Source organism: Trachinotus anak, unplaced genomic scaffold (genome assembly GCF_046630095.1).
Source record: "Trachinotus anak isolate AG129_WGS33_773 ecotype Australia unplaced genomic scaffold, CSIRO_AGI_Tana_v1 ptg000004l, whole genome shotgun sequence".
NCBI classification, from domain to species: domain Eukaryota; kingdom Metazoa; phylum Chordata; class Actinopteri; order Carangiformes; family Carangidae; genus Trachinotus; species Trachinotus anak.
This window is the reverse complement of record NW_027273855.1, coordinates 8,062,802-8,090,213: the sequence shown is the minus strand read 5'-3', so window position 1 is coordinate 8,090,213 and position 27,412 is coordinate 8,062,802. Positions and strand designations below refer to the sequence as shown.

Below are 27,412 nucleotides of genomic sequence, written 5' to 3'. Positions count from 1 at the left end.
TTTAAATGTCATGTTTCCATCCTATTTTTATTGTCAGTCAGCTGAGGGTTGACTGTCTTGTTGTCCACTCCTCCTCTGCAGAGGTCTAATGGCACTCAAATCAAAAATTGGCACCACCAGCTGTTCAACTCCTAATATTCAGATTAATTCACACATTAATTTGCATGTTGTTTTGCTCCTTTTCTGGGAACTGGTTCAATGTGCATTCAGAACACACACATATGTGTCATTACATGAACATTTAGGACTCAGTTTTTTTAAATCACACCCTGGCTCTAAAGGAACGCACAAACCTTGTAATTATATTATTCAGAAGAATCAGAATTTGCTTTGTCTGTATATGCTCTCCTTAGATTGAATCAGAGACGTCCAACAGTGAGAAGGACCTGAATGATGCCATGGACCGCCTGGGCACACTGGGACAGCAGATTAATGCCCTCAAGACCAAACGTGCCAACAACAGCATGGCAGCGGCCCGAGCCGAAGAGACAGCCACCATGGCACGAGACAAAGCAAATGAAGCCAAGCAGGTGTGTGTCTGTGTTTGTGCTTGTTTGTACACGTTGCCTCATTGAAAGCATATTCACCTATTACAGAAAAACATTTCTCCTGTCTTGATTCACAGATTCTAGATGGACAGCTGACAGATAAATACCGTGAGGTACACCAGCGGGTTGACACCAAGGCCAAGGCTGTGCAGGACGCCAAGAAAAGGGCAGAGAGCCTCAGAGATGAAGCCAAGGAACTACTAAGAGATGCCCAGAACAAGCTCCAGAGACTAGCAGGTGATTAACGACATCTGTGTATGTCTGCGTGTGTGTTTATGTTTCCATGACGAGAGATACAGAGGGTTTAGGTGTGTGGATGTGTTTGTGGGAAGGAAAGTATTGGGTTTATTTTCATTTGAGCGAAGCAGTTGTTGCAACATGTGTACAAAGACTCAGAATCTGTTACAGATTAATGAAATGTTATTTCATCATTCACACTGGTATAAAACTATTCAGATGCAGGTTAAAATTAACAAATGTGAGACAGAGAATTTAGTGACAGAAGATCAACTGCTAATTGAATCCTCAAGCTATAGTTTCAATTCCTGTAGTCTTAGACAATTTAATTTTGCAATGAGTAAGAACATTTGATTAATATTTCAGTTTTATCCTTGATGAGTTAAATGTATCTAAAATACACCTAGAACAGCAATAGTCCCAACAGACAATAGTCCCTATGTCATAGGGAAAGACAATCACATAAAGTTGTGTGGAGCGTAGCTATGCAAAGTGATGTCATGCCTTCTCATGTCACCATAGATTAAAAAGTAGTGGCCCTAAAATCGATCCATGAGGAACCACAGAATTAATTTTAGTGTTGTGGGAAATTATTATCTTGTCTGCAGTGTGTTCCGTGGGTCTGGTTAAAAGGCTGTGTTGATCAACTGGATCAAAATCAAGTAGAACGCTTCAGGAAAGACTTAAACTAGCACCACATACTAATACCTGTGTAACCATTTCCAAAATTCCCTGTTTTCACAGAGCTGGAAAAAAACTATGAGGAGAACCAGAGGAGGCTGGAAGGGAAAGCTCGTCAGCTGGATGGCTTGGAGGACAAGATGAGAGCCATCCTCAATGACATCAACAAACAGATCCAGATCTACAACACGTGCCAGTAGTTCACTACTCAGTATCATGTGGAAACGGGTCCATCATTGTGTTATTCTGCCATTTCTTTCAGATACAGAAAACAGCCAACAGACTTGAAGAAATAAAAAAGAGAAGAAAGCTGGGGCAGTTATTTTATCACACTGCACGTGAAATTACATATGCTACTGTATTGAGATATACTGTATGAATATACCCAGGAGTGAATATCTGATATCACATATTTCATTTAAATTTTAATATGTGGACATTATTTTTGCTTTTACATTTTAAAATAATCTGGAAATGTATCTGTGTTTGAATTTGTATTTTGAATTTGAAATTTAAGTTTTAGAAAAGTAATAGACACATTTGGGTGAAAATAACAATTTGCAAACAAGCTGTAGTTTAAATGTTTATTTTTTTCTTATTCTTACTTAGAGTGCTAAATAATCAGCAGGTCATTGTCATTTCCTCCATTTTTTCTATGAACTCTGTTACTACTGGAAGTATTTTGAGCTGTGCTCATTTCAAAAGGACTTCGTTTAAGTTGCACTAGACTGTGTCTTCTTGCAGCAGGAAACAACTTTTGGGTGCATGAAAACATAAAATCAGAGTGAAAATGTGTTCAAATTTGTTTTTGGTAAAGATGACTTATTTGTTTCATTGACAGAGGCAAGTGTATAGATACTGGAGCCTAGTCCCTGCGCAGGTTTAAGGACATGGCTTTTCAGTAAGGATGAAGAAATGAACAGGGTTATCGCATTCATGTGGATTTTACATTTAGGATTTTCAGATAAAAATTACACCTATTCTGGTGCTAGCATTTTTTATCATGTTCTGCCTTTATACAAATAACGGGGAAACAAATGGCATGATATTTTTATTTTCACATTTTATGTGAAAATAAAATGAACTGCTTGACTTGCTAACCCCGCAAACCACCTCTACCTGTACACTGATACTATAGGAATAATGTAGAGAACAGTGTAAGCTAACAGTGTACAGTATGCTGGCAGCACAGGTGAGTCCAATGTGTTCTGAACAACTGTTTAGCGTTCATGCCAAAAGCTAGATGAGAAGATTTATACCATGTTTTAAAAAATGCTGTAGCCCGGAGATGGTCATCTTAGCATAAAGACTGGAGACAGGGGGGAAACAGCTAGCCTAGCACTATCCTTCAAGTCATCACCAGGATGAATTTTTGTGAATGACAAATACATGATGCACAGATTGAGTGTTTTGATTATGAAATATACTGTGATTGAATATTACGAGTGGCAGTAATTGTTGCCTTATTGAAGTGACATAGTATTCTACAGTTTATACAGTGCTTAATTGTGCCTTATGCTGTGTCAGTATCTTGGACATTTACTCTTGCAGTGTTTGCATGTCAATGTGTGTTTTAGGAAACATAACAAGCCAAAAAACGAACTTTGTACACATATTTCCCTAGCCTGCTTATCAACTGGCGGCCACATGATTTTGATAACTAACTGCCAAAGCAAAAAAAATACCAAAAGAGACTTGTGTAAAGTTTTACAGTATACAGTTTTGTGAATAAAGCTTAAATGACTTAACATTTCTTGATGTTAAAATAACTTCTTTGAGCATCATCATCAGTTAGAAACCAGATCACACATCCCGATCATATGAAAAGCCACCATGCTTGACACTGTCCCATTTTCTGAACTTGCTGTCTTGTGACCTGTGTGTGTATGTGTTCACCCCAGGGTCTGCAGGTCTATAAGATGTCCCATTTCTATTTTTGTATTCTGCATGGGTGCTATAGTGTGCTGTCATAAGACCTTGATGTACCCTTTGGCTACCCAAAGATTCAGACATCAGATAAACAGATCACTTTCATTTCTCTTCTCTCTCTTTTCTATATATATTCACTGACAACTAATCCTCCAAATAATTGGGTTTATTTTGTATTCCCAATGTGAAGTAGTGGAGTACCACTAAATGTCGACTATGGGGCATCTAGGGTAGTCCTTAGCTGAAGCTGAAGCTCCTCCAGCTCATCCTGGCCAGAACTCCAACCAGTACTTCTACATTTCAATGATCGAGATCCCAGGAGTGCTAATATGAGTAAACGCCGATTTGGATATTTATATGTGGATATTGATAAATGTGCACCAAATAAGCATATTATAAACTGAATTATAAAAGGTTGATTTACATTTAATCAGCTAACCACAGCCTGGTTTTAATGTACTGTAAAGAGAGAGAGAGACAGAGAGAAAGAGAGAGCGAGATAAAGGTAAAGGAAGAGCCACTGATCATGTGAATGCGCAAGCCAGGAAGTCGTCGACGCGCGCACTCATTTCAGGTTTGGCCGGACAGTAGAGTGTTTTGTTAAATGTGGGACTCACCCTGCACAGGCCCAATGACAGCGACAGACTGAATTGGATTTCAGTTGTTGTCTTTTGTTTGAATTTCTTAAATAAGTAGGTAAAGTTTCCAGAAATGGCTCCCGGATAAAGCAAGGAATATTCCAGAAACACCGTGGACTACGGGGTTTCGATTGCGGGAAGTAGCTGAGCGGCCCACGGTCGTGAAGGAGCTTAGCAGCCGGTGGTAGCAGGAGTCGCCGGCCATTGTGTGTCAGGAACGGAATTCATCATAAAGAAGCCCCGTAAGTCTCCCGTTTTTATGTTAGTATTAATTTGGCCTTTTAATCTCCGACGGGCGGCAAGTGTTACGAGATGTCATGTTGTGCTGTTTGTGTAAAATAGGTAACCATATCAACCCGCTCGTCGTTAGCTAGCGTTAGCCTGTGTGAGGCTAATGACATTAGGCGTTGAAGACTGTGGGAGCGTTTGATTGTACGACGCTTTGCTGGAAGACACGGATAGGAGATGAGGTGTTATGGTCGTACTGATAAACCGCAGACGTAAAATACACTTTGAGAGTATACATTTTAATGTGACTGGTTGATTCCAGTCAGTGAAGCCAATACAATTGAATCAGCTTAAGTATGTAAAGTAAACCCTCAAGCACCTTCCACGAATTGTATTGTTCCACACTCCCCAATGTGTGTCAGGGACATTAAAAGTATTATGTCAATGTTATTGACCAAATATTATTTGCTTATTTCAGTTAATGTGGTTGACAAAACACAATCTTGGGAAAATAACGTAATCTTGGCACTTTAGACTGGAAAACGCCTAAAGTTCATACTGACAGGCACATGACAGCCCCCAACACTTGTGTCTCAAAATTAACGAACCTCTTGCAATCGGCTGGCTAACTTACCTGTTACCAAGCTAACAACTCGGGGAAGGGGAAGCTGCATTGTTAAGCTTGATAGCTAGCTTAATGAACACCACCCGTGTTTTTAGTAAATGTGTAGCATTGAACGCCGAATAAAATGGCTGAATTTGCTTTTGTCCTTTGTTTGTCATTTGACTGTCCAAGCTAGCAACTCGTTGTTGCTATGCTAAGGAAACAAGACGAGGCTTAACGTCGGTCTCGTTCAGCTCGTGTTTATGTGCAGCCATATGCTTCCTTATTGTGAGACATGATGTCCAAGTCTTGTTTAGGATTGTTATATAAAAACTGCTTCTAATTAGTTTAAGTTGTGAAACTCCCCCCTTCTCTGTGTGTGCGTGTGTGTGTGTGTGTGTGTGTGTGCGTGTGTGTGTGTGTGCGTGCGTGTGTGTGTGTTTGCGGATATGTGTTCGTATGATACATAGCAAAGACTGTCATGTCATCGTGTTTACATGGGTTGTTTAACATTACATTATGTTAGACCCTGAACACAGCGCACATACTGTAGCCAAACAACCATGTAGATTGCCTGCTGTTTCTCGTCACGATCATTAAGTGTCTCTCTGCCCTCCACCTTAGGTCCCCATCCCTTACTAGTCTTCCTGATTCTGTTCTGGGAGAGTTCAGACCAGTATCATCGCCAAGATAGCCGGGCCAGGCAGGAAGAGGCACACCTCAGATCCAGACCCCAGCAGCGGTAGTGATTCCGGCGACGGGCGGCCTGTTAGTGCCAAGTGCCTGAAGATGGCCAGCAGCGGTAGTAGCGAGACAGTGGGCCGTCGTGGTGGGGCTCAGCAGAGAGGAGGCAGCGGGAGGGACAGCAGCTCAGACCTGTCCTCCAGTACCAGCAAGAAGAAGCAGAAAGACAGGGCCAATCAGGAGAGTAGAGAGGCAAAGAGAGCAGCAACAGCAGCCGCTGCAGCAGCAGAGGGGGTCATAGCAGAAGTCAAGAAAGGTAAGGAGGACTAATAGAACATTCATTTCTGGTTAATTTGCAGATTGTATATCAGGTTAAAATACAGCATTAATATTGTATGTTATAAACTGAATGTACATTATGCAAATGTAGAAGTTCATTTCAGTTAAATTGCAGTGTATTTCTAAAATTGATGATGATGTGAATTTGTTGGGGCTCCTACCAAACAAGCATGTTGCATTGAGTCTGGAGAGTATGATTTGTTGGCTGGGGTGTCTGTAGCACCAACACTTGTGGTGCTAACAATGCACAGCAATGTTGTGATACATTTTACCTGCATCAAAAACATTTTAGCTCCTGCTAAAATAATAATTTTAATAATTAAAAAAATGTATTTATTTTTTCTAACGCTTCCTGCAATTTGGATATTGCACCTGCCAATATTGCAATTTCGATTATATTTAAATTATTGTGCAGCCCCAAAACAAAGTTTCTTATCAAAATGCATTGTGCATATCTTTGAGGTGTGAAACCTAACACACTGAATGCACATCCCTCCACATAACAAATTTAAAGCTGATTTTTGAACACTTAAAGTCGTGCATTGCTTATATCCATCTATCCTAGTTTCCTTCATCTTCCTCGCCTCTGTTGATGCATTGCTATGCATATTTGTGTGTTATTGCTACCAATGGTCAATTAGCAGATTAGTGTGAAAATGACAACAGGAAAATTAATTGTATGTGCTTGTGTGTCCTTCAATTCAATTTTATTTATATAGCACAAAATCATAATATACATTATCTTACAGGGTAAGGCCGGGACCTTATTTTGTTATAGAGAAAAACCCAACAGTTCCCACAAAGAGCAAGCACTTGGCGTCAGGGTGGAGGAAAGACTCCCTTTTAATAGGAAGAAAACTCCAACAGAACCGGACTCAGGGTGGGTGGCCGTCTGCCTCGACCGGTTGGGTTTAAGAGGGGAGAGAGGGGAGAGAGGGGAGAGAGGGAGAGAGGAAGGGAGAGAGAGATAGACAGACAGAGAGAGAGAGAGAGAGAGAGCATGGGAATCCCCGAACAGTCTAGCTCTATAGCAGTATAACTAAGGTATGGTTCAGGACATACCTGAGCCAGCCCTAACTATAAGCTTTATCAAAGAGGACAGTTTTAAGCCTGATCTTAAAGGTAGAGAGGGTGTCTGCCTCCCAAACCCACACTGGGAACTGGTTCCACAGGAGAGGAGCCTGATAGCTTAAGGCTCTGCCCCCCATTCTGCTCTTAGAAACTCTAGGAACCACTTGTAGACCTGCGTTTAGAGAGCAAAGTGTCTTATTGGTAGCTCTTTAAGGTACGATGGTGCCTGACCATTCATGGCTTTGTAGATGAGGAGGAGGGTTTTAAATTCTATTCTGAATTTTACAGGGAGCCAATGCAGAGATGCTAACGCAGGACAGATGTGGTCTTGTTTCCTAGTTCCTGTCACTACTCGTGCTGCAGCATTTTGGATCAATTAGAGACCTTTCACTGAATTTTTGGGACATCCTGACAATAAAGAATTACAGTTGTCCAGTCTTGAGGTAGCAAAAATACTTGAACTAGCTTTTCAGCATCCTTTAGACACAGGCTGGGTCCGATTTTTGCAATGTTGCGCAGGTGGAAAAAGGCTGTCCTAGAGACTTGCTTTATATGAGAAGTAATGGACAGGTCCTGGTCAAAAATGACACCAAGGAGTAAAGAATTACTGATCAACCAGGTTTTTTATGTCTTTAAGACATGTGTCATGCTATTGACACTGGTGACTGGATGCTGATTGATAAGGCAAAAAGGGATATAAACAAAGCACCATTTCAAAAAAAAAATAAAAAAAATAGTTTTCCAAATGTTTATGAGGGGAAAAAATGGGTAAAACATGTTTGTTTGACCTCAAGAACACAGAAAGTTATATTTATATTCAGTGTATCTCACTAAAACACACTGTTTGTTTACAGGAAATCTCCAAAGAGCACCTTTATAAACAACATGATTTGGTTGTTAAACAGCAACTACTTGTATTTGTTTGCTACTTGCAGAATAACAGCATTCTCTGATCTAGTATGCCGTGCTGTATTTGCATAGTTAACAAAGCGTTGTTGCACTAGGTTAGTGTATGCATTATAAGTGTTTTTTTTTGTTGTTTTTTTTATTGTCATGAACAGGAGGAATTTATTATCTTTATTGTTTTACTCAAAATAGAACAACTTGTCAGTTATGACTTTGAAAATTGACATGTTGATGACGTATCTGGTGGTTCCTGCAGATAATAATAGTGACTTTATTTGTATAGCACTTTTAAAACTACAGTTACAAAATGCTTTACAGAACAAGATAAAATACACAGTCACAATTAAAGAAAAACAACAGACAAATCAAAAACATAGAACATAAGACCTGATAAAACATATATAGTTTTAGTATATATAGCATATAATAAAAATGGGTTAAAATATATAAGCAACAGGTTTACTGTAGAAAATCCTTCCTGCACAAGTAAGGTTTGAGTGAGGGGGCAAATTTGATTACCTAGGTTCCTCACGTAGGGAGTTCCATAGCAGCAGGACTCTTAAGAGAAAACATACAGGTTGTGTCCGAAATCATTCACTCATTCACTACTCCCTACACACCTACACACCTTCCTATCCAGGGAATTCTGTGTAGAGGACTGCATCGTGAGTGCATCAGTGAAATTGAAAAACATTTTTGGACACTTGGGTAATTTTCTCTGCATAGTTTTTCAGTCTTTCACCGGAAGTGCAATGCATGATGGTAAACAGTATTTTGCTTGGTTAGTGACCATTGTTTGTACACTACTTTTTATGATGCATTGTGGGATACTATGAGTTCACTATATAGGGTATAATAGTTCTCACTGTACATTCGGACAGCACTACAAAATGGCAAACTCACTACATAGTGGACTATAGAGGGAGTAGTGAGTGATTTCGGACACAGACACAGTTTCCCTTGACAGTTTAGATGTAAACTCTGTCAGATGTTATATGTTGTCTGCCCTTCCAGCATACTTATAGTTTCGATACACTGTGATGGAGCTGAAATTATTAATTAATTCGTTGAATGTCAGACGTAACCTTGTTTAAATGTTAGGATTTCTTTAATTTGTTGTGGGTGAATAAAAAGTAGATTGCAAAAACTTGCTACAGGCATAAATACTAGGCCTGTAATTTGGCTGATCATGGTGTCTTTGTTGCAAAGTGCTGACCACAGTTCTGTTGTTATCCATTCATTCTGCTGTCAAAAATTTATGATATGAATTATTCTTCATGAGACATTTAACATCTTTCACTTCAGTTTATCAGGAGTTGTTTCGCAAATTTCGTATGAGCCGACTGCTTTGTACATACTGTACTTTTCATATATGGGTTATGGCTCATCAAAAAAAAATTATTTCTTCTGAATTTTACATGCTCCTGTGTGGATGTGGAGTGCAGCTTTCCTCTCTACTTTTTTATGCTTTTATTAAAACTGGACATGGGCTGATCCACATTTTTTCAGTTCTGATCCGATTCCGATACACAACTGCAGATACAGATTCTGAAACAAGAGATCTTTTTACTTTAATATTATTATTATTGTTGTTGCTATTGTGTTAAAAGTTAAATCATGAGGCTAAAATAAACCACACAGCACTTCTTATCAAGATGGTTGTATAGTTCTGCTGTAGCCGTCTCTGAAATGTATTTTCTGGATAGCAGATTATACCTGGGCTCTAAGTGAAATCCAACATTTTCCACAATGGATAGTGGTTGGTTATCGGGTACAATGAACTTGAGCAACTTCTCTGTAATCCCTTTAGGCTTTGGGTTGTCTGCTGGAAGTTTGTCGTGTTTCTGGAAAGCATCAGTGAGAGTCTGCTGCCTGGTGGTGTTGAATTGGTAAATTAAATTGGTTGTATTGTATGACACAACTGTACTTCCACCCTTCAGCATACTGGCTTTACACACATTACAAGTAGCTGTCTTGCTTTTTGGTTTTTCCAGTCTAAAATATCTCTAAACTAACGACATTTAGACAAACCAACAGCTAATGTTGTTTGCCCACTCAGTTACACACTTAAGTTGCAGTGGGCTCATGGTAAGATGAGGAATGGAATCTGAATCAGTGACGTGTCAATGTTATGTTATGGCGGGTTCATAGTCCAGCTCAAGCTGCGGACTGGAGTCTGGATCGGTAAGTGGATCGGCCCTGACGGTCCAATATCTGAATAGTGAATGACGTCCATATTGGACCTGATACTGATTTAGGATTGGATCAAACCCATCTCTAATTAAAACACTTGTGGCTGAATGTGCATTTTATTTTAGGAGGAGGAAAGTTGCCATTCAGAGGTGGACATCTTTTTCTTGTTGTAAAAACATCCCGCACACACATTTAACAATGAGGACATATCAGCCTTTCTTGATTCCAACATCTACCTCTAGTGGTAGACTTTGGAAAACCCTGCTCTGAATTTTTTAAAGATGGAGCTAGAAATTATAGTATCTTACATGACCCATGAAATATTTATTACGGGTATTAAAGTATTCTGCATAATCCTTGTGCAAGACATGTTTTCTCTTTGCTTAAGGTGTTTTACTCTTGCTTGTGTTCCCTAGCAGGAAGAAATCAGCCAACTTATCCCTGTTGGTGTTCAAATGGAAAACGTTACTTCCTCAACATTTCCTGCATAAACAGTGTATTAAAGTGGCCCACTGGGTAAAAAGACAATTGTGTCTGACCTACTATCCTATGTGGTATGAAATAAGGCCCTGAGACACTTTTGTGTGGAAAATAAAGTTGTGTTTTAGGTACGTGTTAGCACGTGGAAACAAACTTTATTTTTTTTTCTTGAACTAGTGTTTCCCAAGTGCCCACTTAAATATGTAGTAACGTATTTAGAAAAGAGGTCAAAGTAAAGCTGTAATCAGAATCAGTTTTATTGCCAAATATGTTTCCACATACAAGGAATTTGTTCTGGTGATTGGTGCAATTGGAGGTTCTTGGAGGTTCTAGTTCAGTTTTAGTTTCTGCCTGTATGTGGGAATCAGGTGGACCATGACATGGTCAGAGTGGCCCAGTGCAGCCCGGGGTACGGCGTGATAACACCACTGATTGTGGTGTAACAGTGGTCCAGAGTGTTCCCCTCTCTGGTCGGGCAATTAACAAACTGTCTGTATTTGGGCAGTTCGTGGCTGAGGTTACCTTTGTTAAAGTCACCAAGGACAATAACTAAGGAGTCCGGGTTGGTCCGCTCCACACACAGTATCTGCTGTGGCCTGTGGTGGGATGTAAACACCGACCAGGATGAATGAAGTGAACTCACGGGGGGAATGATACAGAGGGGTGACAAGTTGGAGGAAAGACCTGCTTCCACATAGGAGCACTGCTTAGTACAGTCCTGCTTTATGACAGGAAAAGAGCTGTGTGACTTCGAAAGAGGGTTCATTGTTAGGATAATGGCAGGAACTTCAGTCAAAAAGACTGCTCAACTGGCTGGTGTTTCAATAACAGTGACAGTGACATCTGCATTTAGATCTATGGGAAAAGCGTGAGTAAATGGGGTCGGAAATTGTGGTTGACAGCGCGCATTTGCGGACTGTGATGCTTATGCATTAGTGCGATATGTAAGGAAAAACAGAAGAGCAACTCTTCAGGTGATTGAGAATGACAGTGCAGGATGTTATCAGACTCTCAGAAAAAAAAAACATCCATCAACAGTTACATAGAGAGGGATGTTATAACAGGGCTGCAGTGTATGAAACCCTCATTAGAAAGATGAATGCACATTTGACTGTTCAGTGGTGGAAAACCAGATGCACTGGTAAATAGAGATGTGGAAAAAAATGATACGGTCAGATGAGTCATCCTTCACCATTTTGTCGGTGAGGTCATGTGTGGCGTACGCCAAGAGAAGAATACAGGCCTGAATGTTTGACCCCTACAGTGCATTTTGCTGGCACGGTTTGGATCCACTTGTCCCATTAGGAGAAGGGTCACCGCAAATCAATACAAAATTGAAAATTATGTGAAACATATGCTATGGCTTTTGCAGTCACAGGATCGCAACCCATATAAACATCTATGAAGACTGATGTGTTAGACAGCGCTCTCCACCACCAAGGAATGTTGGGTATCAGCCAGCGGCATCAGGTATCAGTGGCTGATACGGCTTTTTCCTTTAATTTAAGTCACTTTATAATTTACCAGGAGCAGCTCCAGTGTGGATACTTGACACTTGGTCCATTCATTCTCCTGCTGGATTTGGTCTTTGTTGTCTAAACAAGACAAACACCAGAGGGCATTTTGAACAATATCATAGACGAGATTACTTTTTAAGGCAGTGAACACCAATACATGAGAAAACTGGGCTGTATTTTGATTGCCCTGTGCTATGTAATGTTAGTGGATACACTAATTAATTTGCTGGCACTTTCGCTGGATTTGGGTGTGTCTGTCTTTGTCAAGCTGATTCTCTTTTGATGTTGGTATGGTTTCTCACTAGACAACCCATTTGTGTAACAGTATTTGTGTCGCTGGTAGTCTGCTGAAGTGCTGTAATTCTATTTGAGAATCACAATCTGGGAAACTTGGGTTTGTCAAGATTATGAGAATGCCCAGACTCTCTGTCTCTACACCACCATCTTCAGTACCTGTCAGGAGTAACCCTTTTAGTACACACAACTGTGAACTTTTACACCACATCTCAAGAGTTGCTGTACTTTGCTCTGAGAAGCACTCTTGTTCATGGCAAGCAATTGTCAGATTTTGTAGATGTTCTTAAAGGTATTAGAAAGCTTTAGGGCAGTGGTTGGCAACTGGCGGACCGCCAGATTATTTTGTTAATCAAATTGTTTTTTAAACTTTCAATATCAAACTGACAGTCTCACATTAAGTTGTGGGATATATCTAAATAGAGAATCTCCTCCCACCTAAGATGCTTATTATACTTTAATCCATGTTGAAAGTGAATGACTGTCACAGGAGTGTCACATAAGGAGCAGCGCACAGCCCCTGGTTCCACAATACATCTCCGTCATAGCAGAAGCAGTTACCCACAGAATCACTTCCTCTGTAGCGATTTTGTCTACAAAATAAAAGCACATGAATGTTCATTTGTTTTTCCTGCAATTCTATAGTTAAAACAAGCTTTTATTATGAAAAGTTCTGACAGGAAGCAAGCTCGCTTGCTTGATAGACCTCTGAAATGGCGGACATATGACGTGATATGAAAAAATAACAATAGTTCAATGAATCAGTCAAATATAAAAATATAAAAAAATAAAATAAAATATATATATATATATATATATATATATATATATATATACACACACACACACACACACACACACACACACACACACACACACACACACACACACATAATGTGTGACTGTGGTCGCACATAAAGTAAATTTAATCTGCATTTTTATCCATCAGTTTCTTAAAATTAGCCTTTGATTATGTAATGGGTTAGGAAAAAAATGGCCCCGAGGCCAAACATACTTGCTGACCCCTGGTTTAGGGGATGATAGTAATTGTTGTCATTGCCAATACAGTGTACATATTTTATTATTTGTTAGATTTGAAACTTCTTGTAACCACATACAGTCTGTTGCATATAATGGGTTTAGGTACATTTTAAGTGTAATTGACATGGCTAGGTACAGATTCAAGCCAATATGATAGTTTTTAGGACCCACTAATAATGTTTAAAAGCTGTTAGGTGATTATTGCCTTTATTCTAATGAGGCGATCATTTCATTCAGCAGTATACCAGGCATATAACTATACACATCCTCCTGCCACACTAGTTACAGACTAACAGTTCTCTTCCCACTGATATCATACAGAACTGCTATTTAAAATTATATGAAACAGCAGAGGAAACTTATAAATGAAATAAGACACTTAGGTTGTTTTTTTTTAATTGTTTACTAATTTAACTTAGATATAGCTGGGCACATTAGATGTCCTTTTTCTGTTATTGCAATAATAATTATAGTAAAAACAATTAAACAAAACCACTGTACTTAAAATGCTGTATTTATTGAAATTTTTATTTTTTGATTATGCTCCCATTATTAATATTATTAATGCATATACAAAAATAAAGTCCAGTATTTAAATTTTTCTTACAGCTGTAATCGACTTTCTGGCTTTGATTATGTGAATCTATATTTTATTGTGTTAAGATCATTATGTTCATGCCATGAATGTCACTCTGATGTTGTACCCAGTCAGGGGGGTACACTGTGGTTTAGCTACACTGGGAATACAACTGCTACCAGCTGGAAGGGATTGGGTGTTGCTTGTGACCTTTATAGAGCGATTAAGTTAGGGAGAGAGAGAGGGAGGGTGAAGGAGTGATGGTAGGAAAGTTGAGGCCATCTAGTCGTCGTCGTCGTTGTTGTTGTTGAAGACTGTGTGTATGATCCAACTATTGCTTTTTCTGCTTCTTTTTTTGGGGATGATATTTTATTTTCAATTGTTGCCACAACTTTGAGATCACTATGAAAAATGGTATGTTCGCTTTCTTTTTCCTGTCAGTTTCTGCTCTTGATTTTAGCTTCAAGTCTGTATATGGTTTGGTGGCATGTTTTCTGAAACAAGTCAATCATTTGCTTTAATGCATTTGTTTATTTGGCATACAGTTTGTGTGGCACGCTAATTTTAGATGTCCCATCTGTGATTGCTGAGTTGACTGTACTGTCTGCTTCACTCTGTGCCTGAGTGCTCTGGGCTGACCCACTTAGGCATGAGTGCGATGGTATGGCGTGTGTGTGTGTGTGTGTGTGTGTGTGTGTTGTTCACCATTGGTTTTACTTAAAAGCTGTTTTTTTCCTGTTGTATTTTGCATTGTTTTATCCTCTGATAGCATATTTGCCAGATGGGATTCACTTATTGGGATTATCTTATATGATGCTCAGGCAGTGGCCTGTGACTATTTTGTATTCAAATGAAAAATATTATGGTGCAAAATTAAAGTGCTTTTTTTTTTTTTTTTTTTTTTTCTTTTCAAGTTCCTACTCTGGTTTCACATCAACGTGACTGTATGTTCCTTTGTGTTTTTCAGATGTATTTGTGGACTGGAAGCAGAATGTCAATGAAGTGACTGTGAGACTGCGTTGTGGGGAGGGGGTGCAGAGGATAGAGGACATCAGCACATCCTTCACTGATACACACTGCCATGTGTGCTTCCCAGGTGAGTCATAGTAAAGTGTGTAATAAAAACAGAAAATACAACAGTGAAGTGTAAATAAAGAGGTAGTAGGTTGAATGTTAAAAAAATCACTAAAGAACAGCAATTGGGTGCATTTGGACCTTGTTGAACTTAAAACCTGTTTTAAGAGTTTGTTACCCACATATGTTTTGATTTTAACATATGTTTGTCTGACTGATATAGCAGGTCTTTGCTGCAATTTTGCCATTTATGTTGAGTGTATGGTTTCACCCCTGCTGTAATAATATTTATATATATATTTCTATCTTTTAGATGGACGGCAGTGGAGCTGCCAGCTGCAGGAGGAAATTGAGGCCTCATGTAGCAGAGTCCAGTACAAGGAGAAAGGAGGTTTCCTGCATGTCATCATGCACAAGAAAATTCCCTTTCACATCTGGCCATCCCTTAAGGTGAATCACATAAGATAAGATGACCTCCTCCTTATATGAGTACATTTTTGTCTTGTTTTTATCTACACTATACTATATAGTTACTGTATTCATAAAAAATGTGTTATTTTCATGTAAAAGTGGCATTCACACTGTAAACAGGTTCTTCAACCTTTGCTGATGATAAAAATGGCTTTTCTTCTGTCTGTGCTGCTTTAGTCAAACAAGAAGGAGAAGGAGAAAGAGGCAGCACCCGCAGACGCCAAAAATGACAAGGAACTGGAGATAAAGCCTGATGCCTCGGAGTCTTTAGAGAAACCGAAACAGCTTCAGCCCCAGCCTCCCTCCTCACCTGCACACAGTGAGTCAAGACGCAGTGGCGGCAAAGCTGAGCGGGGTGTTAAGCGCTGTCTGAAAAACAAACCAGCATGCGACAAAGCCACTACGGACTCTGTAGGGGTGAAAGATGGAGCTGGAGAAGGCTCAGCCACCACCAGCAAGCCTGTTCCCATCACAAAAGGCGAGCAGCAGCCTCAGGAACCCAGTGCCAAGCGCACCATTGTACGACCGCCCAAGACCACTAAGGAGGCTACATCAGCTGCTGACAGGGACACACACTCTGTCAAGTCCAATGGTAAAGCTTCACACACACACCTGCCCGCTGGTCGGAGCCCGCAGACACAACGCATGGATGGAGATAACAGAGCAGAGAGACTAGGCAGTGGTCAGGAACAGAAACCTGGAGTTGCTGATGCTGCTGCCAGCCATACCAACAAAACTCAGGTGAGAAATGTTGTCACCTTGTGGTGGGCTATAGCCCCAACTATGTTGCTTGATGTAACATGTTAAAATCCATTTATTTAAATTTTTTGCAATCAAAATATGAAGCTCTTGCTCATTCGTTGTTTACACTTAAAAGCCTTTAATTTTCTCAAAAAACGACAGTGCGCCTTATAATCCGGAGCGCCTTATATATGGATTAATTCTGGTTGTGCTTACTGACATTGAAGCGATTTTGTGTGGTACACAGCGCTCACGGCGCTCTGTCAAAATGTTTTAGTACGACTTTGGTAAACTACAAAGCCGCACCGCTTGCAGCATTACGGCTATCGTAGTCAGGAGCGTCGCGGAGTAATACATACTGTGCTTCACCATAATATTACAGTGTGTGTGTATAAGGACCTATAAGGAGTTAATATGAATACGCTAACATTTGATTTAGCGGTATCAGACTGTGTTTTTTTTACGTGTTATGACTGAACAAGGTTGGGAGTTATTGTGAATACGCTCATTAACGTTTGAACAATGTTGAGCGTTATTGTGAATGTGTTTAATAAAGTTTGACTGACTTATCTGACAGTTTTGTTTCGCTTAATGCGCCTTATAGTCGGGTGCGCTTTATATATGAAAAAAGTTCGAAAATAGACCATTCATTGACAGTGCGCCTTATAATCCAGTGCGCCCTATAGTGCGGAAAATACGGTAATCACCATAAATCACCTGCATGTCCTACAGAGCTGAATTTCACCAAATCTACTGAATGTTGATGAAGGTTTACTTCAGTGTGACCTATGTTCAATTCAGAAGTCCATCACTCTATATTTTTCAAAATATCTTTTTTGCTCAGTGTTGGATTCAAAGTCAACATAATATTTGATGATACTCCCAGGACTACTTCAGGACTTTCACACCAACATTTTGACCATTATTACCTATACAGTTGTCCATTACCTATATGGCTGTTCCTGGTCTCTCTCTCTCTTTTCTCCTCTCTTCCCCCCCCCCCCCCTTTTTCTCCTCCTAAACCCAACCGGTCGAGGCAGATGGCCACCCACCCTGAGCCTGGTTCTGTTGGAGTTTTCTTCCTGTTAAAAGGGAGTTTTTCCTCCCCCCTGTCACCAAGTGCTTGCTCTTTGTGGGAACTGTTGGGTTTTTCTCTATAACAAAGTAAAGTCTCGACCTTACCCTGTAAAGTGCCTTGAGAGAATGTATATTATGCTTTGGCACTATACAAATAAAAATTGAATTGAACATAAGTGTTTCAAAGTGAAACAGGCAAAAATACCCCAGTATTACACATGTGATATCATTGCTTCAATTTGTATGAAGGCATGTGCAGCATATTGTTACCAGAGGTCCAGTCAGTAAGCCATCTTCTCTGGGGATACCATGTTCAGGAGTTCGACACCACCAGATAGCCTAAGTCCTGCTTCAGTGCTGCCTTAGCAAAACTTCAATAATATTTGATACATATGGTATTGAACTATGGATGTGGGCCCTGCCTTTTCAATTTTCCCTAGAGCTTGGAAGAGACATTTAATTTAATGAAACATTATTACAAACAGAAAACGCCTTTTTGAATGTCTCTGCAAATGAGCTCAGTGCCTGGTTGTGAAGCTGTCATAGTCTTGCAATCTATTCACACAACAGCTTGCCTGATTCAGATGAGTGAATTTGACAAGAGATAATTGTGCTTTGTTTTCCGTGTATAGTGTAGTGAGGTGTCTTCACAGCATCTAGTGTCAGAAAAGGCCACTCTGCAGGTGTTTCAACAGATACTATACATGGTCTTGATCTGGGCTGGAATCAAGTTCTCCTGCTTCTTCTTGATAACTTGAGCGAGGAGAGTGAGAAGGGGAGTTGTGGAAACCTTTGAATCCACTGCACTTAGATGTTCACTTAATCTCCAGGCCTTGGAGTGGAATGAAAATTATTCTTTGGAGGTTTTACATAAAGTTTCCTTTTTTTTTTTTTTGATTCAGGTGGCAGAGAAACAAACCCAGTCTTCAGACAGGTCTGGAGCAACAGCACCCGGCAATGAAAGCCAACCAGCAGCTCCCATTAGCACCAGTGACTGCCTCAAACCTGTCGACTTCAACAACGAAGTGGACTCTGCTTCTGCTGTGAGGCTTGGGGATAGAACAGACTCAGAGCCAGAGAAAAAGCCTGTTGAGCAGGAATCGGAGCAGGATACTCTGATCCACCAGCAGCTTGGATCAAAGGATATAGTACCAGCACCAACTGTTGACATTGCTGCCAAACAAGGCCTGGCACCCGGTGTAGCACAGAGGCAAGGCAGCTATGATGGAGAGGAGAAGCGGGACCAGTCAAAGGAGGAGCCCTCTCTGGAAATTAAGCAACAGGAAGGTGTGTTGAGATGGTTATGAGAAATGGTGTGTATTATCATACCAGTGTTTGGGTTAAAACCTTCATTGTGGGACTTTAAACTAGCTGCTGGCAGCGTGTGTTTAAATACCTTTAGATACCTTTCCATGGATGGCGGAAAATTGACCTAGTTGACCCTAGTTTTAGTCCAAGAAGCATCATCTTTACCATAGACGACTATCCAAACACATTTTAGATTTGTGTTTTCCATTTTCTATAGGTTTTCTTTTTTATATCATTGCACCCCCAGATTAACACAGTATCAATGTATATACATTGTATACTGACAGATGAGTGCGTATTGTAAACACAGCTGAGTTAATTGTACTCAATAATAATTTGTTAGCACTGACTTTTTTTTAGTTTGTTGATTTATAAATATATACAACTTCCCACAGCCCCAGAGCCGATGGTGAACCTCCAGTTTGTGAAGAACGATTCGTATGAGAAGGGCACAGACCTGATGGTAGTTAATGTTTACATGAAGAGGATCTGCAGGGACACAGCAAGGGTCATCTTCAGGGAACAGGACTTCACCCTCATCTTCCAGACAAGGTAGGAAGTGTGTATATGCTACAGATAAAGTGTGGTTATCCTGTTTTGGCATCTAAAACAACTGATGAATGATGAGTCTTTGTGTGTCCTCCTTTTACAGTGATGCTAATTTTCTGCGGCTTCATTCAGACTGTGGACCAAACACAGTCTTCAAGTGGCAAGTCAAACTCAGGTAACTGTTGCAGTAACTTAACTGTACAAGTTTGGTGAATTGATTTGTAACAAGATCACCAAATAATTGGAGCAGTTATTTAGGCCAACTCTAGTGCTGCACCAGGTCAAACACAATAGATAAGGTAGCACCTGTCATCGCCTGATAGCTAAAAGCCTGATATGGCCTGGGATCACAGTTCACTGTGTACCAATCTTTTCCTTTTATTGCTTACTTTTATTACTTACTTATTTTTATTGATGCCCCGATCATGTTTTTTTTTTTTTTTTTTGGCCGCTGATACAATACTGATCATTTATGAGTGAGATGAGTCAATCCACAGACAATACCGATCATTTTGTGTGTTTTGTTATAGCAACTGGTTTAGCAGTTGGCCAGTCTTCTTAGCTTTGTAGTGCACTGGGACCTCCAACAGGTGGCAGCTTAACCTGATGAAAGGACCACAAAAAGTCATCCTTATTCAGTCAACAACATGCTTTTACTTTGTTCAGTAGAGCAGTACCTGATTATTACACTGCTGCACATTTCTAACAAGACACACATTAAATTGCACAACTGTCATCTAAAGCCTGACCTTTCTTTCTTTCTTTCTTTCTTTCTTTCTTTCTTTAATTTAAAGTCATCAATTACATACACACATTTTTCCGCTCCAACCCACACATGATATCATTTATGTGATGTGCAAATGAGTGATAAAAAGCGGATCGTGGCTCATTGAAATGTAACTTTTTTTGCCCACTGACAAGATGCCGCCCTGCCCATGTCACTTGCAGATGGCGATCAGTAGGGCGGGCCATACTCATGTGAAAACTTGAATTTAAAGGAAATCCTAACATGAGGGGTGTCTAAATGATGTATTTTTTAATGAGGAATTCAAATATGAGTTTATTTTTTTTTAATTGGATGACTCTAACCTACATCAATTTTGTATTTAAATAACTAATTCTACCCTTTCGAAACCCTTTGTAAGATATAAGAAGATGTTTGGGAAATTAATGGACAAATCCAATTCAGATTTCCATATTTATTAACAGGTTAATGCATGAATATTGTCAGGTTGCACAAGTCCTGCTTTGATTCATTTTTGGACATCAGTCTCCTGCTGGTTTCTTGGGCCCTGATCCCTCCATCCCTCTTTTCCTGTGAGAAGTATTTGGCAGAAGCCTCAGTCACCATTTTCACAACCCTCTCAATGCTCTGTGTGTGGCAAGGCCAGTTAGGCACCTTCATGGGGATGTTGATGAAGTTCTTCACCTCTGAAGTGCTTAGGGAGCAAGTGAGAGGTGGTTCTGATACACCCTCTGACCAGCTGATCAAGTCACCAATGGTGGAAGCATCACAGTTCATGTCCGGTGTCCTTCTGGTCCTGACAGAGGAGTCCCCCAACTGAGTGTCTGGGTCCCCGTCTCCCCTAATAGCCAGGATTCTCTCCACCCCCTCAATCCTCTCCTTCTGATCCTCAGAGCACAACAGTGTCTGGATGAGGGCTTCGCAGTGGGCATACCAAGCAGATCTTTTCACAGTTGGCATCACAATGTCCAGCACCTCCTTCCTCTGGGACTTGAGGCAGTCCAGCTGAAACAGGCTGTGCCTAGGCCCTTCGATCCAGGAGTGATTGACCTTCACATTGAACCAACATGGATAGTACACTCCAATGATAAATTCCACAATGAATCACAGGTTCTTCAGGTCCGTGCTTTGACACCCAGAGCCTGAGAAGTCTATTCGCTGTGGAGAGCCAGCGGCTGTGGTTCACTGGTCCTATCTCCAACAGAGCCATCCTTGCAGGAAGCACTCCATCATAGATGTCACCCACCAGCTGATCCACTGGGTAGTTCCTCCGGTCATCTTCACTTTGTTCCCTCAAGTAGATGCCATACCTCAGGATATCCCTCACAGTTGGCAGTTCAGACATCAACAGCTCCTGGCCGTTGCCAACAAGAATACTCAAATGTGAGCTTGATTTCGTCCTTGTCTTAACATGAGCCATTTCACTACTGCACAACTCAACACAATATGAAACCCGGACCCATCTGCGCAAAGCTCAATTTTTACGACCGCGCGGACTCCGCATATGTGTACTCAGTGTCACGCAATAGACTATTTGGTGAGAAACCTTCACATCGACCTGTTTTTAATGTGACACCGTATGCTCGACTATGAAACCTCAAACTTCCGCGGACAGTGCGTGTGGAGTCCGCACAGTACGCGCACAGTCCATCCGAATATGTGGGTGTTAGTTAGTCAGGTGGCTCTTATGAGGTAGAAGACTTTCACTCCAGAATATCCTCTAATCATATAAGATTTAATGTTTCACTTGATAAACCTCCTCAAAATAGTAATTTTCTTACCATTTCTGAGCTAGATGGTGTCACAAATACAATTCAAATCATTCCAGAAGAATAGCAAAATAACCCAAAATCTAAAAATAATCAACTGCAAATTGATGTAGGTTAGGGTTATCAGATTTAAAATTAAATTCAGATTTGTCTTCTACACACCAAAATACATGATTTGAACACCCCTCTTAATTGATTTAAAAAAAAAAAATTGAGTATGGCCCGCCCTATTATATCAGTCTCACATGCTGTAAAAGTTCCACATGGCTGATTTGTTGTTTGAATTTGGTGGCCAGTCGCACTCTGGCACAGTGAACAAAGTGGGAGGTGGGACTACACTACACAGCACTCTATACAAAAGATAATGCATTACAGGCAATGTCGGTGCTATGAAATGTCTCCTAAGTGGGCGTGCTCATGATGTAACGGCACTAGATACAGTATGAATTTGCGCCATGATTTTGCTGCTTGTTTTTATGTACTAGCTTAATATGCGATTAACCCAGAACAAGATCACTTCAGTTTAATAATACTCTCTGTTTTCCCTCCAAAAACAGTCAAATAATAACAGTCATAGAACAACCCCGTCTCCGAAAAAGTTGGGACACTGTGTGAAATGTAAATAAAAACAGAATGTGATGATGTGCAAATAATGTAAACCTATATTTAATTGAAAATAGAACAAAAACAACATATTAAATGTTGAAACTGAAATTTTATTGTTTTATGAAAAATATACGGTCAATTAAAATTTGAGGACAGCAACACGTTTCGAAAAAGTTGGGATAGGGGCATGTTTACCACTGTGTTGCATCACCTCTTCTTTTAACAACACTCTGTGAACATTTTGGCACTGAGATCAGTTGCTGGAGTTTTGAAAGTTAAATGTTGTCCCATTCTTGCCTGATATGGGATTTCAACTGCTCAACAGTTCAGGGTCTCCTTTGTCATATTTTTCATGATGTGCCAAATGTTTTCAATAGGTGACAGGTCTGGACTGGCAGGCAGGCCAGTTTAGCATCCAGCCAGAGTAATACACGCAGAATATGGTTTGGCATTGTCTTGCTGAAATATGCAAGGCCTTCTCGGAAAAAGACGTTGTCTGGATGGCAGCATATGTTGCTCCAAAACCTGTATATATCGTTCATCATTAATGGTGCCTTCCAAGATGTGCAGGCTACCCAAACCTTGGGCACTAATGCACCCCCATACCATCACGGATGCTGGCTTTTGAACTGTGCGCTAATAACAAGCTGGATGGTCCCTCTCCTCTGTAGTCTGGAGGACGTGGCGTCCATGATTTCCAAAAAGAATTTGAAATTTTGATTCATCAGACCACAGGATAGTTTTCCATTTCACCTCAGACCATCTTAAATGAGCTTGGGTCCACAGAAGTCGGCGACATTTCTGGATCATGTTTAGATATAGTTTCTTCTTTGCGTAATAGAGTTTCAACCTGCATTTGTGGCTGAAGCAACGAACTATGTTCACAGGCAGTGGTTTTTGGAAGTGTTCCCGAACCACTATAGATTCTTATCTGTTTTTAATGCAGTGCCGCCTGAGGACCTGAAGATCATGGCCATCCAGTATTGGTTTTCAGCCTTGTCCCTTGCATGCAGAGATTTCTCCAGGTTCTCTAATCTTTTAATGATATTATGAACTGTAGATACTGAAATTACCAAATTCTTTGCAGTTTTACATTGAGGAACATTATTCTTCAATTGTTGCACTATTTGCCCATGCAGTCTTTCACAGAGTGGTGAAGCTCTCCCAATCTTCACCGCACAGAGACTTGGCTTCTCTGGGCAGGCTCGGTGACTGACCTTTTATCAACTAACCTAATTAGTTGTGAGATATTCAACTAGATGTTTTGAAACATGTTGCTGGCATTAAATTCAAATTGAGCATATATTTTTCATAAAACAATAAAATTTAAGCATTTCAGCATTTGATATGTTGTCTTTGTTCTATTTTCAATTAAATGTGGGTTTACATGATTTGCACGTTATTGCATTCTGTTTTTAATTTACATTTTATACAACGTCCCAACTTTTTTTGAAACGGGTTTGTATCATTAAGCGAAAAATACAAGTTTTGTGTCAGTTTAAACTTTTAAGTCATGGTTTCACATATAAGTCCCTCACTACAGCAGCAAAACCAGACCAGAACCAACAGAGAGAAGAGAGATCTGTTGCAAGATCGCACAAGAGTGTGTTGCTGAGACAGAGTCTGGTCTCAAAGTTAATTTTCTCTTCACCTGTCGGTCTAAAAAATTTCATTTTGATGTCAGAATGTTCGGAAGATCTGTGGCTTGTTAAGAATGGATCCCATGCTTATTTTGGTGACCATAGGGAGAAAAAATTGGTCATAATCTGTGATCGCGTTCACTTCTCTCATTGGAATGAATAGACCCAGACCTGCGGCTGGTCTCCTAAAGGGGCGGGGAGGTGGAGTAACCATGTGACACAGTTACAGGAAATAATTGGAAATTAACTGTCTCCTTTCTCTACTGTCTCTGACAGCACACTATGTTTCTCTTAGTTGCAAACAACAGAATATTAACCACAGGTGATCAGTTTTCAGTAGTCGTTGACTAGAAGCATTAATTCTGATCTATTGATCACGTATTTTAAATGAAAATCGGCTGATCGGGGCATCCCTAATTTTGAGACATTAATCCTGTTTTATGTTAATGAAATACTCATAGAGACCACTGATTAAAAGACCATTGGCAGAAATTGAATGTAATATCCATAATTATGTTTTCATTTGTGTTTTATCACCAGAAACTTAGAATTGTTTTCATTAGCTTAGAATGAGCCCCTTATATCTACATAGGGAGCAGGCAATCTTCCACAGAGCCCTCCATGTTGCACAGCCATGTTTAGTCTGATACTGCTAAATCAAACATTAGCGTATTCACAATAACTCTCAAAATTGTTCAGTTATAACACGTAAAATACAACACAATACACTCACTTTTTCAGCTCATTCCTCGTCCACATAGCCGTAACACGATAGCCGTAATGCTGCAAGCGGTGCGGCTTTGTAGTTTACCAAAGTCGTACTAAAACATTTTGACAGAGCGCCGTGTACCACACAAAATCGCTTCGAGGTCAGTAAGCACAACCAGAATTAATCCATATATAAGGCACTCCGGATTATAAGGCGCACTGTAGTTTTTTGAGAAAATTAAAGGCTTTTAAGTGCGCCTTATAGTCCGGAAAATACGGTACTTGGAAAGGGATGAGTGAGGGGAGTGGTATTCAGTTTTTTGCAGTCTGCAACCTCAGCACTAGATGCCACTAAATCTTTCACACCAATCACCACAAAGTCTAGACGTCTGATCATTCAAATCGTATGAGTTAATGAAGGTGGTTGACGTCCTTTTTGTCACAATAGAAATGTTTAAATGTCTTCAAAACCTAAGCTGTGTTAAAATAATGAATATCAAACTTCATACTTAAATGGGTAAAACACTGATAACAGATTGGTGGTGAGAGTTCGCATCACCTCACTGCCCTTTTAATCTGACCTGTCTTTTCTCCCTCCTGTGCTCCAGGAACCTGATCCAGCCTGAGCAGTGCAGCTACTCCTTCACCCCATCCCGCCTGGACATCACCCTGAAGAAGAGACACAGCCAGCGCTGGGGGGGTCTGGAGGCCCCTGCCACACAAGGTCTGCTGCCAGGCTTCTACTTGTTAACATGGTGCCTGGAATGATAAATGCTGTGTGTGTGTGTGTGTGTGTGTGTGTGTGTGTGTGTGTGTGTGTGTGTGTGTGTGTGTGTGTGTGTGTGTGTGTGTGTGTGTGTGTGTGTGTGTGTGTGTGTGTGTGTGTGTGTGTGTGTGTGTGTGTGTGTGTGTGTGTGTGCGCACGCACGCGTGTTTGTATGTGTGCTTTCCAGGTGGCTCTTAATGACAGGAATTTGAACTGTGTAACTTAGCTAGAAAGTAGATCTGGGTGCCAGTCTGATCTGCCCGACTCATATGAGCTGCAGACTGTGTGGCCCCAAGACTGAGCGACACCGGGAGCCAGGTATTGTTTCAGAGTGGGAATAGAGAAAGTTCTTTAGTTTATTTTACATGCAAATTTAATTAAAAATATAATAGTTTTCAGTAATAAACAAATACTAAATGAATATTTACATGTGTTTAAAGCAAGCTTGTCTGTGAAGGCAATTCCTATTTTCTCCATAATTGGTTCCAAATGGCATATTTAGTAAACTACCAAGGAAATTATTTGTTAATTATAAGTTACTAAGAAAGCATTACCAAGACTTCATGTTTGTTTGATTTGTCAGCACTAGTTTATTGATTTTGTTCACTTAAAAAAATAATGAGTTAAAATTCTTCTGACCTAATGAATCCTAATTAATTTTAAGTCATATGTCAAAATGGAATAGCTTTAAATTGCCATGAGTTTCATGATAGTTTATTAATGTTCATGTCTAGTGGATTTGACCTTTATCTTCTAACCACAAGCTCCATTCTCCTTTGTTTAAGGTGCAGTGGGTGGCGCCAAGGTTGCTGTGCCCTCCAGCCCTGCCTGCATGGAGAAGAGCCAGCCAGGCAGCAGTCAACACAGCCTCCCAGCGAAGGAGGAGCCTCCGAGGGTCGGGGAGGAGAAACCAAAGGCTCCTAAAGCCTCATCCAGAGTGGAGGATGGTGGTCTGGATACTGTAGCTCCTCGAACTGTCTCTGAGCATGTTGCTATTACCAAACCAGACACCACAGTTACCACGGTGAGTCACAAAATAAATGCTGAAAAGACAATGAGGATGAGACAAGAGACAGAAAACATTATTGATTTGTCTACTGGCTTATTTGGTCTTAATATATTATTAATGTGTGTGTCCTGTCTTAGCCTAAGCCTACCTGCATGGTACAGCCCATGACCCATGCACCTCCTGCCAGTAATGAGCGCCATGAGGAAGAGGAGGAGAAGAAGGTGTGCCTGCCTGGTTTTACAGGATTGGTCAACCTTGGCAACACCTGCTTTATGAACAGTGTTATCCAATCCCTGTCCAACACCAGAGAACTCAGGGATTACTTCCATGGTAAATTATGTATTACACTGCTTTGTTAACCCCCTTAATAAAAAAGCCAACTAAACTAATACTGTTTGGCTCCTGTTGATCAAACACATAAATTATTTTATCCTGCTACCAAAGAGACAACCTTCTTATATTGCTGAGAAATGTAACTGATTGTGAATTGCTGTGATAATTATTGCCACATAACTTCTGTTTTTATTGGCTGCCTCTGCTTGTAAATAATGGTGCTAAGAGGCCCCATGTCCAAATTTAAGGACATGGGAGGACTAAGTAAGTTTTTATCTGCATCAGCCAGATATAGTGACTGCAATAAGAGCATTTGAAATGTTGAAGAAAAATGTAGGTCACCCAGTTTTTGGACTTGATGCAAACCTAAAGCTAGCTGATATGACAGAAAATACAAAGGGCTGTAGAATATATATTGATTCTTATACATTCATTATAAGAATAACCCTCAGCAAACACAGGGAGGAGCCATTTTCATATGACATGCTGTGGCTGGAAAATCTCAAATATTTTAAAACAAATAAAAGTTTTACTGCAAGTATTTTTGGTCACTGTGGTTTCCGTATATATCCACAGGAAGTCACATTAAGTTTTATTTTATCATCAAGATGATTTGTCACTGTTTGTCCATTTATGTTTAAGCGCCTAG

The 27,412-nt window shown here is 40.2% G+C and overlaps 2 protein-coding genes across 7 annotated transcripts in view; both read left to right on the top strand.

The window, feature by feature from the left end:
- The window catches only part of lamb2 (laminin, beta 2 (laminin S)), a 59,907-nt gene extending 56,691 nt beyond the window's left edge, over window positions 1-3,216 (top strand). For both annotated transcript variants that reach the window (XM_071475571.1, XM_071475570.1), the window contains 3 exons: window positions 354-530; window positions 626-785; window positions 1,530-3,216. In XM_071475571.1, coding sequence (XP_071331672.1) covers window positions 354-530; window positions 626-785; window positions 1,530-1,666 — 474 coding nt within the window. In that variant the 3' untranslated portion in view covers window positions 1,667-3,216. The remainder of the gene's footprint in view (window positions 1-353; window positions 531-625; window positions 786-1,529) is intronic.
- A 730-nt stretch (window positions 3,217-3,946) lies between these two features.
- Window positions 3,947-27,412, top strand: part of usp19 (ubiquitin specific peptidase 19) — a 34,954-nt gene continuing 11,488 nt past the window's right edge. The window contains exons 1-11 of one of the 5 annotated variants that reach the window (XM_071475574.1): window positions 3,947-4,275; window positions 5,490-5,865; window positions 14,935-15,063; window positions 15,355-15,491; window positions 15,690-16,253; window positions 18,233-18,617; window positions 19,034-19,190; window positions 19,291-19,362; window positions 25,264-25,379; window positions 26,213-26,445; window positions 26,568-26,760. In XM_071475574.1, the coding sequence (XP_071331675.1) occupies window positions 5,655-5,865; window positions 14,935-15,063; window positions 15,355-15,491; window positions 15,690-16,253; window positions 18,233-18,617; window positions 19,034-19,190; window positions 19,291-19,362; window positions 25,264-25,379; window positions 26,213-26,445; window positions 26,568-26,760 (2,197 nt within the window). In that variant the 5' untranslated portion in view covers window positions 3,947-4,275; window positions 5,490-5,654. Of the gene's footprint in view, window positions 4,276-5,489; window positions 5,866-14,200; window positions 14,382-14,934; window positions 15,064-15,354; window positions 15,492-15,689; window positions 16,254-18,232; window positions 18,618-19,033; window positions 19,191-19,290; window positions 19,363-25,263; window positions 25,380-26,206; window positions 26,446-26,567; window positions 26,761-27,412 lie in introns of those variants that run through there. The other 4 variants (XM_071475572.1, XM_071475576.1, XM_071475575.1 and 1 more) reach the window with 4 other exon arrangements.